The following is a 17,781-nucleotide window of genomic DNA, read 5'->3' as shown; positions in this document are numbered from 1 at the left end:
TTATTCCTATGCTTTATATTTCTTAAGTTCCTTTTTTTTTAAAGTATTCCAACATTTTTTTAACAACTATTTGAATTTTAATTATATTTAAAAGGCTATAATCAATTAAAATTCTAAAATAGTAAGAAGATTTTCATTATATATTATATACTGAATGTTAAAGCATTTCTTGATTAATTTCATTTTAATGTGACTAATATTTTATATGTTATGCGTGTCAAATGTCCCAATACTTTTTTATGCAACTGTCTATTCTTTGTAAGTAATACATTTTGTAATTCCCTTAATTAAAGTAAGCAAGATTTTTTTCTTATTTATATACATATACTAATCAAAATTCAGCTTTAAAATATTTATCAATAAATTAAAAGGTTTCGTAAACGTAATGATTAAAATTCATGGATAAATATTAAAATTCGTTGTTAATTTATTATCTAATTGAAAATTAATTGCTCCTTTAATAACACTTTTATTAAAAATAAGTGGGAAGTTTTGCTCTTTATATGTATGATTCAACCGTAGTTCCATTTCAAAATTTTTAAAATTCAGATGGACTAATGTAGAATGCAAAAAACAAAACTTTATACTTAAGAATATCATTTAAGATAGTTCATTAATTTAAAATTAATTTTTTTTAAGTTGCACTTATTAATTAGCTTTTATGAACTATAAAATGATAATATAATGATCAAAGTTTTATGCTTTCAAAAAATTTACAAATATCAAACTAAAAAGAACTTAATGGAGTTTTTCTTGTGTATGTTACAGGAGCAGAATAGCTGAAATAATATCTTTTTATAAAACATCATGTAAATAAATGTTACAAGAATACAATATTATTCAATTAATTATTATTTCTTTTTCACTGAGAAAATTTGAATATTTCAAGTGAAAGATGAATAAACATTTGGCTTAAAATCACATAATCTAAATTTCTAAATCAATTTGGTGAAGCTTATTTTTTAGAATATTTTATAAATCAGGGACAAAACAATGAAGGTTGATTTTTTTTTCCAAATTTCAAGTAAATGATATGCATCTCTCATTCTTCGTAAGCTCTTGCAATTTTTCAGCGCAAATGTAAACAAACAGTTCTAGTGAAACAAAATTTTTAGAATATTAATGAAGATAGAAAGCTTCATTGATCCATTTTACTGGTACAATATGGTAGAAGAATGCATTAGGTTTCAAATACAATAGAAATACAGGGGGTTCTTTTCTCCGAACGATAACACAACAATGAAATGCATTGAAAGGAAATGTAAATATTCATAAGTTATAGTCTTCAACACTTTGAAAAACAACACATTGAACGCATAGGTTTTAAAGAGAAATACTTTATCAACTCCTGTCACTTTCAATTTATCAAGCAGCTTATCTTGCATTTCAGATTTTTCGCTCTATTAAATAGATATTGTGGAATGCGTACAATAAACAATAATCACACTCTGATTTTCTAAATGCCTTTTACTTCCGCAACACATAGGTTTACTGACTTTTGACATCTAGTGAAAAAATTTTGAAATTAAAAGAAATCACGTGGTAACTAAAATATTATCTATATGTCGAAGATCTCTGTCATCTGCATATAATTAATTTCGAAGAATAGTGATTTTTTTTTTTGCAAAATTATAACTAAATCAGTGAGAGGAAACAAAATGTATTGTTGATTTTTTATTAGATCAAAATTTGAAAACAAGAGCAAGTTCATTAAATTTCATTAAGTTCATTTACATTTAACTTAAAAATCTAGAAAAGAAGTATGTTAAAAAGTATTTTGAAAATTGTGGGGAAAATATATTTAACATTTTTTATACATAAGGAAGCCCGGAAATAGTTGTAACAAAGGCAAATGATAGCACACACTTAACGCCAAAGTTTAAAAAAAAAAATCAAAATTTTTACGAAATAGAATTCTAATAAGGGGTCCTATTATATCAGTACAATTAAAGCCTAGATGAAACAGAGATAGGAAATTGTAAGCATTTAACGCGTTTTAACTAATAAGTGGAGAAAAAAATATTTCGTGAATTTTAATTTAAGATAAGTTAGTTGATCTTTCCAAAAATACTTTTATATATTTATTTTTCCCTATTTATTAACATTTTAAATAAAATTGTTCTATTTTTTTTCTAATTTAAATATTTTTCTTAATAAAATTATTAATCAATTCATAATAAAAAAAAATTCCTTACTCACCCACTTGATAAAGAAGCAGTGAAAAAAGAAAATGACGACATAATTAATAAAATATGAAAATAAAAAAGAATAAGTGAAAAGTTTAAGATGAAAAATACGAACTAAAAAGAGTGAAAAAAGAGGATTTTGAACCAGCATACAAATTATGATAAAGAAGAAAAAAAATTTGAATCAGTAAAGCTGCGTATAGTAGTCCTGAGGATTACTGTACGCATTTTAATGTAATTACAGAAAATTACATTAATATCCCGTCAAGAACCCATGTTGAGTTGTTTTGAAATAGACCATACAATTTTCAGCAGCTATCAGATGACAAGGACTGCTTCTTAGATGGCATCCCCTCTTCCCTTTCCGGGCCACACCAAAGAAAAGGTGTTAAATTTTCCAACAGAATTTGAATACACAAACACGATTATACAACGTTTCTTTGGCGAAATCAGGAATAAGCCGGCACTGAAGGCAAGACATTACAAACAGGCCATCGAAGGGTCAAATTGGTACATATTAAAGCTGTGTTATTTTAATGGTCTTATAAAATATTCTTTTCATTGTGTATAAGAATTTTCCTAGTAGAAACCAGCTCATAGCCTTATTATGTCTCTGGTTCAACTATCTTCTAAATTCACTCAGCGATATTGCAGTTTCACTTCTTTATTCCTCTTATAAAGATATAGATTTTAAACAGTTCGCTTCCTTATCTTTCAATAATAGACGAAAATGACGTGATCAAATATTTGATGAAACACTGAAAACGGTTTCGGTTTCATTTATTGCAATGAAATATACTTAAAAATATATTTAAATGTTAATTAAATCTAACTTAACGAATTTTATAGCAACTAAATTAGTATCATTGAAAAAATAATTATTTAAGCATAAAATCGGTATAAAAATCTTTTTTTGTGTATGAGGAATATTTTCAGAAATTGCCGCGAAAAAACATCGAAATCTCGCTTATTTTTTATCAATTAAAATTTCAAAAAAAAAAATTGTTCCGATGCGTACATCTGAACCAAATTTGTCAGCTTTATATTAGGCGGTCTGTCTTGTAGAACGTCAACATAGACATCCATCTTCATTATAAGTAGAAATTAGTCCCCTTTAATGACCAGTTGGCTCGCCATGATTAATGATTGCTAAAGATTTCAAATGTTTCTCAGCGAAATATTTTTAAACTTCAAATTTTGATAGACATATAATTTATATTACTTCAAAGTCTTTACACAATTTTATTCATGGTGCTTGACATTTCCCCAATTTTCTCTTTATATCTCTATACATTCAAATATATCACAGGAAAAAGCAGTCATATTTTAAATTAGAGTCACTTTTAAAAAATTTCACCATTCCTGATTCTCAACTTAAACCTTTAGTATAACAAAATATCAAAAAATTTATTAAAAGCATGAAATTTACTAAACAGGAAAAAAATAATTTGAAACTTCTTATCTTGATCACAATATGGGAAAAAAGACAGGATTAAATATTCATAGCAACAATACGAACTCTTTGAGTTTCACTTCATCAACGAAATATATTGTTGTAAAATACGCTTAAAATATTTTTTAAAAAATAATTAAAAATAGTAAAAAACTATACGACAAACGATTTGGCATCATTAATTATATATATTTTTTTAATTTTAATATTCTGTAAAAATCTTTTTTCTAATGTAATATTATCGAAATTTATCGCGAAGAAACGCCAAAATTTTACTTATTAAAATTTCAAATTTTTATTAAAATTTCGAAAACATCTCTCCGAGGTGCACATTGCCTTCTTTCAAAGTTTCTTCTCTCAACTTTGTTACCAAATAGGTAAAAAGACTAGCTATAGAGAGGCAGCACACACACGCACTTTCATAGAGATAGAGTTGAGTGACTGAGATACAAAAAATAATGCTTATAATCAAGGAACCTTGAATACTTTTGAAAAATAGAAACTTTTTTCCAAAGATTGTTAAAACTGCGCTTGGTCTCCCCTATGACGACTCATATAAATCATAATAAAAAAAGAACTTAGCACGTAGTAATATTTTTTAATATTGTCATATATATTCAAAATTATTTATCATGTGAGGAATTTTTTTTTATCAAAAATAAACACATCCATTTTCCAAAGCTAGGTTTTCGAAATGGTATATCGTCGATCTACGGGCACAAGTAACCAAGTCAAAGGAAAAAAGTAAAAAGGTTTAATATATACCCATATTATTTTAAAGTCCCATCTACAGAGACTTCATTCCATTCATTAAAAGAAAATGTCACATATATCATGAGTATATATACTATATGCACAATTTCTTTCTCTTACAGATGTGACATTTTAAAACAACAAGAATATGGCAACCGAGTTTTCTTTTTCTTTTGGTTTTGTTCATGTAACATTATGCCGATTATATATTACTTCTGCAAAAGGAGATATAGTTTTCTGTACAGTAGAAAAAAAAACAAGTTATAAGATAAAATGAGACAAGCATCCATATAAATGATAGAAGGATGTAGTCCCATTTTATCTTATGAAAAGTAGAGAAATGTAAACAAGCGTAAATTATATAAAAAAAATCATAAAATAAAAAACACGCATATCTAAAAAAATAATTGATGCATTCATTTTTGATAAAAAGCTCTTCATCTAGAATTGTAACTTATTATTTTAAATTGTTTTTTTAAAGATCTTATTTAAACACACAAATATGAAAAAAAAAAAAAAATTCTTGACATTTTTTACTCCTCTAACACTGTTTAAGCAAGGCAAAGACTCGTGGTATTGGAAAAGTTCGAGGTTAATTATCTCTAGCGTTTCATTACAGAAATAATCAGCCTCGAATCCGGAAATCACATCCAAATTCCAAATGCCAACTGACATTACACATCAATGATCTTCTACTCACAGTAACTTAACAAAATGATAAAATATTTATAGTAAATTTTAATATGGAATACATTACAGCACTTTTTTCTTTTCAATAAATAGAATAATTTTACTCTTTACTTATACAAATACAAAAGCAAACCGATAAAAAAAACGTGGTTTGACTTCATTGCAATCTAGCATATCTTAAAAAGTAGCGAATTAATGAAATTCTCAAATTTCCTCCAGTAGTAATTGTTTTAACTGAAAAGAAATGAACAACGAGATGTAACTATATTTCAAGGCACCTTCAAACAAAAAATATTTTAATAAATGACTGCTTCTTAAAAAATATATTATAAAGATTTCTGTAATTGAACATCCTCTAATCAAAAACGAAAATAGTTTACAAGAAGACTAAGAAGCAGAAAACTCAAACTAAGGTTTTAATTAAAAAGATTAAAAAAAAATTCAAATTCATAAATAGTTTCAAAATCTAAATTATTCTTTTCCAGCATTAATATGCATGATTTTTAAATAAAAAAAATTACTTATCATTCTCTTTTGTAACAGCATAACAAAAAAAATAACGTTTCTATAAAAACAATAAAAAATAAACATCGATTCATTTAATAAAATTTTACTACAAGATGTTGAAACAGAAGAATATTGTGATGTTTTGTATAAGAATTCTTTACAAAGAACTTCATTTTGAGTAATTTTATGATTATTAGTATTTACATAAAAAAATATCCCAATACTATATAGTATTCATAATCTTTATAATTCATTTATTTAATTTTTCTAAGTAATTTTTCATTAATATCCTTGCTTGTATTTACATGATAAAGAACGTGCCAGAAACGTGAACGCAATAAAGCCATACCATATTTAAATAAATGATAATAATTCTTAAAAATTATTACCATTTTTAACTATTAGAAAAGATATTATAATCATCTTTGGCAGTAGAAAAAAGAAAATTTATAAAAGAAACATTTTAAGAAAATATATAAAAGAACTGGAATAGAAATACATTTGAAATATAAAATAAACCAAATATTTATTCACGTTATTAAAAGAATGAGATGTAAATAGTATATATTTTATATGAAGTAATGAAATGCCACATATAGATGAGAATCGTATAAAATATACTTTTAAATAATTTAAATTTCATCGTCATTGAACAGAATGAACTTTTGGCTGAAATTGAACTTCATACAAATTCGGGGAATTCCACAAAGAATTTTGATAATGAAAAAAAAAAAAAATTCCATCTTATCGGTATTTATTCATGTGAGATTAATACGTGACAAGTAAAAATAGAGAACGAATCGCTATCTCTTCATTAAAATTATTCAAGCTAAATACTTAAAGAAAGGACAAACCCAAGAAAGAAAACAATTAGATAGTGAGTACGCATGTCCTTTGCCCTTAAAATAAGAATATTAGTAAACGAAAGAAAAAAAAAATTCACAAAAGAAGAAAATATTTTGGCTTCAGGTGAAACACTAGAAAAATGTCTGTTTCGTAACGAGTCTGAATCCTAAATCGCGGATAATTTATCCACTATCACGAAAAATAATATATTGCATGTCACACGTTTGTTGGTCGTGATGGCCCACCGACACCAGGTGGCGCTGGTTGTACTCAGAGGGGTGTAGGGGGAAAGGCGATCGACTATGAGAGGGACTGCTCTTGCACCTCTCAACTCACACTCGCACCTGCAGCTGATCTGATCGTACCCATCCGTCCAGAACTTACCTACCTATCCTACATCATGAGATCTCTCTCTATCTGCATCTTCGCCGTCCTCCTCTGCACCGCTTTTTGTGCACCCAGGCTGAGGAGAGATGCGGAGGAGTCAACTAAGAGCCCGGAGGTAGTAGCCGAGGAGAATAAGGAGCAGATAAAGGAAATCCCAGAGGAAGCACCTGTCAAAGAAGAAGTAAAAGAGCCCGCAAAAGAAGAAAAGCCAGTCGGTAAGTCAAATAACTTAAATTCTTTATGGAAAAAAATCGCACAAAAATTATTTCATTGTAGTGGGTAATCTGCTTGTTGAGTAAAACTATTGTTTTGTACTAATTTGACATGTAATTGCAATATAACGCATACAAATATTTGTTGAGTATAATTATACGAAAATGTACTAATGTATAGGTTAGTCTTCGTTTAAGCCATTTAATTAACATAGCAGAGTTACAATTTATTTGTTTCTTCCAAATCCTCGAGTTTATTTATTTCCAAGCACGCAGTCAAATAGCATTTTATTAATCTTGCTTGATATAATTCACAACACCACCGACATCTAGATTTTATAGAATTTTCCTGCTTCAGACTACAGAATTAAATCTTTTAAACGTATAGAATTTAAACTAGTGAATTATCTTTAAAATGGGAAACGCAAAATAAATTGTGCGATTCAATATAAAATCTGCTGAGGTATGAAATATTTTTTTTTCATTCAATATATATTTTCGTTACGTTAATATTGCATTGTTCAGCACTATTGACTGCCGCAATTCAAAACATGGAAACTTAAAAAACAATTTTTTGTACGTTCCTTTCACAAATGAGAAAAGCTCTTTTACCTTATAAAGTCTTTAAACAGCAAAAACTCTTAAATATGTTACACTGTTCAGGAACAACAAATTTAATTTCAACAATATTTTTTAGAGCAACATGTCACGGTTGGGAAAAAAAGTCCTAGAATTGTGTTTTGAAGTGGATAGTCATAAGTTTAAAAAAATTTTTGAAACAATTCAAAACCCAGTTATTAAAATACTAAATTGGCAACTCCAGCAGGGTTTTTTTTTTAAATTGTTATAACAATTTGGAAAGATAAAAAATTCTAACGATACTAGCAACCTGGCATTGAAAAGAAATTTTTAAATTATACTTATCAGTCGAGCTCCCAGACACTGGATTCTTTGTTCATTCCCTGATAGTTGTTTTTTATGCATGTCTGGAAATCTCCTGCGATCCAAGCACCTAATCCCTCAATTACTATGTCGGAGAAATAGTTAATGACCTGCATGGAACATTAGGAGAATAAGCGACGCACGTGTTCGAAATCTCGTTCAACCTGTTTATCTGTTGGTTAGATTTTACTTTCTTAAAGAAGATGCAATTTAAAGAAAGGCGTTCTAATAAGCCCTTGATTCAAATCGAGGTCTTGATGTTCTCAGACAGATGTATGACGAATGGTCATTTATAGGACATTCACTTTTCATGGTACTAAGTTTAACTCCTTATGCATAAGATCTAAAAAAGTGTTTCCATGAATAATGCAGAATTTTTTTATCTTACACAAAGTGGAAATTTTCTTGATCTATAGAAGAAATGTTGAAACATTGCGACCCAACTTTTAGGAATTAATTTTTCTCAAAAAGTATTCGAGTTTCTAAAAATTACCTGGCGATCCGTAAGCAGTGATTTGTTGTAAAATGCCTTTTTTGCGATAAACATTTGAAAAAAATATCTCAGCAGAAAAACAATATAATGTTACTTCTTTCGAAGAAATTATGAGAAATTGCGATCATTTATTGTTACAGTAAACTTGATAAAAAAAATATACCTCTTGTATTTCAGTTAAAATATTTAAAAGAATAAAAAATATTATAAGAAAAGGATAATCAAAAAAGGGATTCGGAATGATAACAGAAATTCGCGTTAATTTCTCTCGAAAAGATATTCAATGATTACTTTTTACTTGAAGTTTAGGAAAAATATTCTTTATATTCGTAAATATGTTGTCAAATAATCAATACATTTTTAAAACTGAGATTTGTAAATTTTGTGATTCGACTTGCTTCCACTTTTTAAGAAATAACTATATTTTAAAATTTGATGTTTCAAAGATTATATTAAAGCCGTTTTAATCATTATATACAAAAAATATAATAAACATATAGCCCGAAAAATTTGATTAAATTTACAGCTTTAAGCACGAATCAATCATTGCATTTATTCAATTATTATTTTTTGTACTTCTAAAAAATTGATATACTGGTGGTGTTTTCATTTTTGAAAATTTTCATGTAATTTTTAACTTAATTGCATTAAAAAGTATTTTCTAAACGACTTCGGATATTTTGAGTACTTTAATGAAATCTTACAGATATTTTGTTTGCTTTTCTAATTAAACTTTTATATAATTATATTATAATATATCTGTTAAAGTATTTAGTTCTACTTAATTGTCTACATTTTCATTTCTCAACTTAGATAAAACATTTTAATAGATTTTTAAACACTTAAAAATATTTTAAAATCTTTGTGAATTTTAGAATCTTAAAAAAGTTTTTAATATATTATGATTATAAAACTAGAAAAAAATAACAGTAAAATGCATTCTCTCAGAACTTAAAAATGGTTCATATAAACAAATAATTATGTAGAGTATTTTTAAAATTTTTAAGTTCCCTAAAGTTTTTTCTAAAATAATATTATCATACTTAAGATTGTATTTATGAGTGATAATTTCAGGAAAGCATGTTGAGTTTCAAGATTAAAACTGCAAAATGTATAATGCTCAAGATTTTTTCAATAAAAACAATTAATACGGAAATTATATAAATAATTCATCAGTTTATTATTAAAATTATCTCATGTATGTTAAATCACGTACAGTGTGAAAAAAAAATTCCAACAATCATGAAATTCAAAACGCAAAGTTTCATGAAATTCAAAACACAAAGATTAGTTTATACATTCATTAATTTCTTTTTACGAAAAGATATGATTTATCAATAAAACTGAGAAAAAATTACACTTATTATCAAAAGCAAAAGCAATCACTTTGGAAATACGCTATAAAATATGGAAATACGCTTATCTAAATTAAAATAGCAATAGACATCAAGAATTCTCCTTTCAGAATTGTTAAGTGTAAATCCTGTCGAATTTCGAATTTTATAAGAGAATGAGAAATTTCATGCAACAAATTCTCTTTGAGATTGCGTTAAGTCAAATGATATGACGCTTACATAATTTTCTGATGATGCTGTAAAGAAAGTAAAATTAATAAGTATATAACCTTCAACAAATTTTTGAGAATATAATTATAAATAGTTTTTTTCTTTACAAAAACGATTTACAGGATTGAAAGTGAACCATCATTAGCCTTTGCTGTTAACCTTAACCTACAATGTTGTTTTTGAATACATTTTTAAATACATATAAACATATCCACTGTAAGTGTTCAGAATTAATTTTCTTTCTCTATTAATAGTATATATGCATACATAATTGCTTTTTAAGATTATGTAATGGATTTCCCACATACGTGTTTACCAAAACATTGATAGCATTATCCTTGACTTCTGCTTCGTGATCTTACAATTTGTCTTTGACCTCCAGCGTTGTTTCCATAGTTGTGCATAGCTCTTACCTTGCAACTTCTTAAAGAAGATTCTGGAAATGTGACCTCGACTCTTAATATCAGTTTGAAAAAAAAGAGAAAAAAAGCATTTGGTTTCTTATTTTTGATGATATCATTTTACGAAACGTGTATACAAATGATTCTTTATGAGAAAAATATAATTAGGATGCTTTGTTATTTAGATAAGTAATTCTTCGAAGATTACAAAAGGATACCACTTCCTGTCGATGTTATTCTTCAAGGTTCATAATGTTAAAGGTCAAATCTTCTTTTGTCTACAAATTACATTCTTTATCTTAATTAGTTTTCTTATTATCTTTTGAAGATAAATAAAATTTCCAGATCGAATTATGTTAAACTGCTTTCTTATGTTTATCTTCATAGGAGTAAATCATTCTGTGAAAGATAGCTATTTAAAAAAATCCTCTCGTATGTTGTGAAATTTTCGTATGCATTAGCATGTTTATTTGTAAAACAACGTTCCTAAACAATGACAGACAGTCAGTTTTTTTTTTTTTTTTAAAGAAATTTAGAGATGGATCGAAAATGATTTCATTGCCTTTAAATGCATTATTTAAAGCTTTCCAGTATCTTTAATTAATTTTGAAATTCTACCATCATTACACCAAAATAATATTATTTTTTACAAATTACGACATCACTAAAAATGATAAATAAAGGAAGATATTAAAAAATGTTTTGGAGAAAACTTCAACGTATGAAGCGTTTCATGAAGTTTCATATAATTAATGGATTTTAAACTTTTGCCGCACCTAGTCAGAATAATATGAGCATCTTAGTTAAATAATATATTTTATTATTAAGGAGCATTTGGGATCCATTTTTATTTAATATTTATGTAAGCTAATATTATTTATTATTTGGCTAATAAATTTTTTAAATATATATATTTCTTTATTTTGTTAGAAGTAACTACTGATGAGCAACCAGCTGTTCGTGAAGATGCTGAACCAGAACCAGCAAAGGAAGAAGTCGCCGCTCCTCAGGAACAACCCAAAGAGGAGAAAAAGCCTGAAGTCCAAGAAGAGAAAAAGCCCGAACCTGAGGCTCAGCCAGAATTGAAGGATGCTCAAGAACAACCAAAAGAACCTGAACCTAAGGAAGAAGTGAAAGTTCCAGAACCAACTGAAGTAAAGGAAAAACCCGAGGAACCTAAGGTTAGATATAATTCACGTAACCTTTACTTTTGGAAAAATGTCAGAATATAAAAACATATTTAAAATATTATTTCTGCTTTCATGGAATGTTTTGTATAGAATGAAAATCAATATATTTCAGTAATATTATGGCATCATAAGTAGGAGTATTAAATATTAAAAAAAGGATTTTTAAATATAAAATGTCTTATAAAATTTTAAAAAATTCTTTTTTAATTTAGGAATTTTTTTTAGTTCTCATTAGAAATTTTCCCCTTAATTTCTTTTTAGAGTCTGAAATTAAATACTAAAATAATGCATTTTTAAACATAAAATTATTATAGAAATTATAATACATAATATATAATAATTAATAATATATAATAATTAATAATATATAATTATTAATAATATATAATAATTATATAATATATAATAATAATACATTTATAATATATTATTTACTGTTTTTGTTTAGGTCGATGAAGTCAAAGAGGAAGTCAAAGAAGAAGAATTAGAGAAACAGGCTCTTGAATCTTCATCTGAACAAGTAGAAGTTGAAGGACGAAGCGAAGAGGAGGCAGAGAAGCCTGTTGAGGAAGTATCTGAAAAACCAAAAGAAGAAGGTGAGTGTTTACGGATCATGAACTTATCATATTTTAAGAAAATATTATCGGATCACGTGATTTAGCTTAAAAATTGTAATATGAAATTAAATAGCTTTTGAGCATACAGTTTAATTTTTATAAAACTAGAAACTGTTGTAGATATAATTCAGAAGTTGGTTTATGCCTTAAAATTCGTCAGGTGTTTATATATAATTATTGGTGAACTTTTGATTATCTCATAGTAAAATCAATTTAAAATTCTCATACTTTTAACTAATAGATTTCCATGTTTAAAAAGGATTTTATCTCTTCTTTATAAGTTTTTCTCCCGAATATTTCCTACACAAGTTAAAGCAAAAAAAAAAGAGTTTCGCAAATTTTAAAAGTGGACTTTTTTGATATTATTATCAAAATCTGAAGAACGGAAATGTTTAGAAAAATTTTAATTTAATGAAATATTTTTATATGAAATAGGCACATTTGATAGATGAGCAGTTTTTTTTTCTTATAATTGCATACCTAATAAGCTTCTGTTAATTTCTATACTGCTATTTAGCATCATATTATTTTAATGCATAAGTAAAATTATACATTGTAAGGAAAAAATATTGCTTAGGCACTTTAAAAATCAGTGATAACTTTTATAATAGAAAAAAAATTCAGAGATATGAGATAATGGAGTTTTCATAAAGTAAAACAATCAAACAGGTTAAAATAATATCCGAATATAAGATATTTTCTTCCAAATAAGAAGACGGAAAAAAGGTATGTGGCATTTGTAGTGCCACAATTTTGAAGGCCAGAATCATTAGTTTGAACAGTTCAAAAGCGAATTTGTGAGTATAATTTTATAAGACAACGAATGTACAATAAATCAGATATTTCCGACAATGAAAGCGCAACGAATCAGATAATTACTCATTTTAATATCCTGTTTTCCTTAAATAATATTTCAAACACGTTTATTATCTCGACTAATGAAATCTAATACTGCGTTCCTAGTAAATTTCAAAGAAATAATTATAATCAATTCGATATATCTATTTCTAGTAAAATGCGAATCATATCGGATAAGGTTTAATGAATTATCTTTAATGAGTTGCTTGATGGTTCCAAGACGTTAAGGCAATAAAAAAATCAGAGGTGCATTTGGCAGTTTTCTTGATCCGCAGAAAATCATATCTTTAATGGGGGAAAAAAATATTGTAGAGTATTTTTTGAGAAAGGAAAGCCTTTAGTATTTGACTTTTAGAACAAGATACTGTTTTATGCTACTGACTAGGAATTTTAATATTAAAGCATAAAACAGTTAACAAAAATATTTACAATGAAGTTCTGATAATAAATACAGGTTATCTCCTCGTCCATAATGAAACGAAAATTGAAAATTAATAGTTCTAAATTAATGATCAGAAATTTAAATGTGATTCTTATCTTATACTTTTTATTCTCAGTGGTTGCTCCCGTGGAAGTTGCTGAGAAGCCTACTTCAGTGAAACCTGAACCCACAGCAGTGAAAGAACCTGAAACCCCCGCCCCCGAAGTCGTTCCTGAAGATCCAAAGGTGGAAGTATCTTCTCCAGCAGCGGAAGTACCAAAAGCCGAATAAAGAACAATCGCTCACGATCTTCTCTCGAACCCGGAATGTTGCGAAGAGGAGGGAAATCACTTAAAAATGGACTCAGTTTTATGTTTTTATAAGAACTCTGCTCTTTCAACACTGTTGGATTCGTGAGGGAACAATCCACCTTCCTCCAAGCTACCTGTTTTTAAATTAAGCGCGTGATGGGGGATACGAGGGGGAGCAATGGACGGCCGAGCTGGTTCTATGGCCACCCGAATCTCCCGGATAAACCCCCAGGTGCGATGTGGTGTCGGCAAACGCCTGGGGAAAGGCATCCTCCAATGATAAGAGGAACCTTTGTAATACTGTTGTATACTCTATTTAATAGAAAAAAATAAAGCTTTCGTCTTATTTATAAAAAAGTGTCTTTTATTTTAATTCAATAATGATAACAGCACCAAAAAGAAGCAAGATTATATATTTTATTTTGATAGCATGTTGAATTTAATTATAAAAAATAAAATTATAATTGCATCCTTAAAAAGTGCTTAAGGAATCAAACATTTTGAAAAATAAACAGATCTGAAACTAATGCATCCATAACTCAGACTTTCCAAAGTTTTTTTTTCTTTTTTTTTTTCACAATATGATCTCGCAAAACATTTATTTTACTTGTTGACTATTTTTTAGTTTAAATCTCTATCTTTAACTTTTAGGATAATACATACAAGAATTTTCATTGCAAATGCGGGCCAGTTATTTTATGGAACTATTTTCTGCTAAAGGAAACTTCAAATCTTTTGTTAATGGACGAAATTTCAAACAATAAATGCACTAGATATATAACACAGTAGGAAAAAAATACAATTTTTTAACTTTTTAGTGACTTTTCTGAATAGATATTGTCATCTCTTATGCAAGATTCTTTTCATATAATCTTAATTTTTAGCGAACATTTTTTATTAATGAATAAATAGTTTTATAAATGAAATATGAATAAATATATGAATAATATTTAACAATATTTAATATGAATAAATATTGATAAATGAAATATTTAAAAAATAATTCTTTGATTTTCCAGAAAATATACCTGAGAAAGAAGTTTATAGAGAAACTGCTCAGCAGATACGGAAATACTTATAAAATACAAACACTTTGCCAGTTGTTTTTTGTAACAAGTACAGAAAAAGAGCAGCAAAAAAAATCATTCAGGATCTTTCTGTCAAAATTCGACAAATATAATGCTATAAGTCCTAAAAAAAATACATCATTTAAAAAAAAACCCTCTTAAAACGAATTGAACTTTTCAAAAAAAAAATTATATATATTTTTTTATTTTGGAATAGTTGTTTTAATAATTGAAATCATCATTATAACTTTTAAGATTAGGCATAAAAAATGTTATTCCTTTTATATATTATAAACATTTGTTTGCCTCGAATCTTTGTTTGCAAATACTTAATAAATTAATGACTTCAATTTCTTCGGAAATGAACACAGATAAATTTTTATAGATCTTTCCTGTTCAGTCTAACATTTTAAGTTTGATATACATTATTGATTCATGTGTAATCGTAAATTATGTTTCTTACGATAGTAAAAGTATAAGTGGATGACAATTTTCAATATTTATTTTATGTTACAACATATTTCTTCTATATATACAATTCAAAATAAAAGTACTTCGAGTTTGAATTCTTGTGTACGGTCAAATAACATTTGCCTTCGTTTACCAAAACTAGAAAAGTCTTATGATACTTTAAATTGGATTTAAGTGAGAAGAGAAGTAAAACGAAATGAAATCAAATATATTTTTCATCCATGTCATATGTTCTTGTAACCACTAAACATGATCTTAATATTTTGTTATTTCAAGATTCATATCTTTATTCAGAAAAACTCGCATGATTTAATTACTGAAATCAATGCTCAATTTTCAGAAAATATTAATAAATTCAGAAGGAATAGCATGTTGCTTTTTTTATATTTCTTTCTCAAATATAATATAAAAATGTAAAAAAATTATGAACGGAAAAATTTTAATAAAATTTTCTAATTATAGCGGAGAGGAGATAGTAGTATTTCTTAAGTTACTGAATAACGTTAGATGAAATTGTTTAGACATATTGTAATCACTGATCGATTTTATACTTCAGTGAGTTAGAAAACTATTCAAAAAGAAGAAACATAGTTAATAATTCCTTTTAAAATAAACAAAAATTCAAATAGTGGATCAGTAACAGATAATAAATATTCTTCGTTCATGTCATTCTTTCTAGAATAATCGGATCAGTGCAGTATCAAAAAGAGAAAATTTGTATCCATTTTTTTTTTCAGAAATTTCTAGAAAGGGTTTCAACAAGTTTATTTTTCGTTCCCGGTGGAAATATTAGCTATGTCGTTGTTTTAGATATTTCGGATCATTTGACCCGTAATGACCTGCGACATGAAAGATTTTAAATTTTTTTTCTAAAATATCCTATTTTACTATGCTAATGCATTTTATTTTGAAATACAGTAAAAATAGAATTGATTTCTTCATCTTGCTAATTCATGCATTTTATATTTCTATTTTTATGTTTTATCTGAATATATGAAAATGAAATTAGGGAGCATTATTAAGTGTGTCTACAACTTTTATTAAAACCAGAACAATTTTTATTAAAAGTAGGTAAATAATTTTTGGCCGTTAAAAATGGTAAGTAAATCTATTAATCTATTAATTTTCATACAAAAAATGTCCAAGTGTGTTGAAAATAATTACATACAAATGTAATTAGTAATCGTATGTTAATAATCACATTTTGATTATAAATACACGATTAATAATCAAAAACTTCGGTTTTAAGCAACTTTTTTATTTACAATTTACTCTTAGATATTTAGAATGGGCAAGCTAGAAGATATAAAGAGCCTTACAATTCAAGAAAGAAAATCAAATGTCTTTCTAATGTTTTTTATGTTAAATCATGATTAAAAGCAAGCCACTTATTTTTTCCAAGCAAAAAGTTTCTAACTACCAATAAAATTAACTTTAATTTTATTTCTAATATAAATATTTGGGGGGGGGGTCTTCAAATCTGATCATTGTGAAAAAAAATTTATGTTCAAACACAAAACATATGAGATATCAATTCTGTAATGGCATTCATTATATAACCTTCGTTAAATGGTTCAATATATTATCGATAAAAGAGAATCCTCAAAAATTGAAATGTGACAAGAATACCGTATTTATAATCATATTTGTGTATTTAATATTTTATAAATTTATTTTGAAAATTTTCTATAAACTTAAGTAATAAAGCGTTTCGATAATTTCGTGTAAATATAAATATGTTTTATTCTAATGTGATGCAAAGATATTTTTATGGTTATGAGATAATTTTAAAAGGGAGCCAGATTGCATATAATGATGTACCCTTTTTTTAATAAAGTTTTTTTAATAAAGTTAACCGTTATTCCTAGAAATTGCAATTTTAGTATGCATTCAAATCCATATTTCATAAATGACAGTAATTCTTCAACATCATTATTCAAATCAGAATACTGATATAAAATAAAACAAAGCACTTTACACAAATTTGTCCAAATCTTTAAATTTTCAAATTCACTTTAAATTAGTTTTTATTATTTGTGATGGCAATGAATCTAATTAATATATTAATTTCATTATATTATTTCAAGTTCGAACTTCATTCTGTTAATACTTTTGAAATTTTATTTATGAAATTTGAAGAAAAGTTATTAATAAATTAATCTTAAAATGAATGCGTTTTCTTATCACTTATCAAAAATTCTTCTACGCCTATCCCTCTTCATTCAGAAAAAATTAATAAGTATCGTGCTCACGTTCCAGCAGAGGATAGCCAGAATTTTCTAATAAATTCTACGTATCGTAATTTAGAGCTATTAATTCCCCTTGAAGTGCAACCGTTTTATTATATCCACTCAGCAAAATCCGTTGTGTAATGTGCGATGTTTATAAATAATTCATATATTAGTATGTGG

At 26.8% G+C, this 17,781-nt stretch overlaps 1 protein-coding gene across 1 annotated transcript; it reads left to right on the top strand.

Moving 5' to 3' along the window:
- Positions 1 to 6,649: 6,649 nt before the first annotated feature.
- LOC129980523 (probable serine/threonine-protein kinase kinX) lies at positions 6,650 to 14,189 on the top strand. Its single transcript, XM_056090865.1, has 4 exons — positions 6,650 to 7,037; positions 11,366 to 11,616; positions 12,074 to 12,221; positions 13,658 to 14,189. Exons 1-4 carry the CDS (start codon positions 6,836 to 6,838, stop codon positions 13,810 to 13,812), a joined length of 756 nt encoding a protein of 251 aa, XP_055946840.1. The 5' UTR covers positions 6,650 to 6,835; the 3' UTR covers positions 13,813 to 14,189.
- The last annotated feature ends 3,592 nt before the right edge of the window (positions 14,190 to 17,781 follow it).

This window comes from Argiope bruennichi, chromosome 1 (genome assembly GCF_947563725.1).
Source record: "Argiope bruennichi chromosome 1, qqArgBrue1.1, whole genome shotgun sequence".
Taxonomy (NCBI): domain Eukaryota; kingdom Metazoa; phylum Arthropoda; class Arachnida; order Araneae; family Araneidae; genus Argiope; species Argiope bruennichi.
The sequence above is the reverse complement of the archived record's forward strand: the minus strand, read 5'-3'. Positions and strand labels throughout refer to the sequence as shown.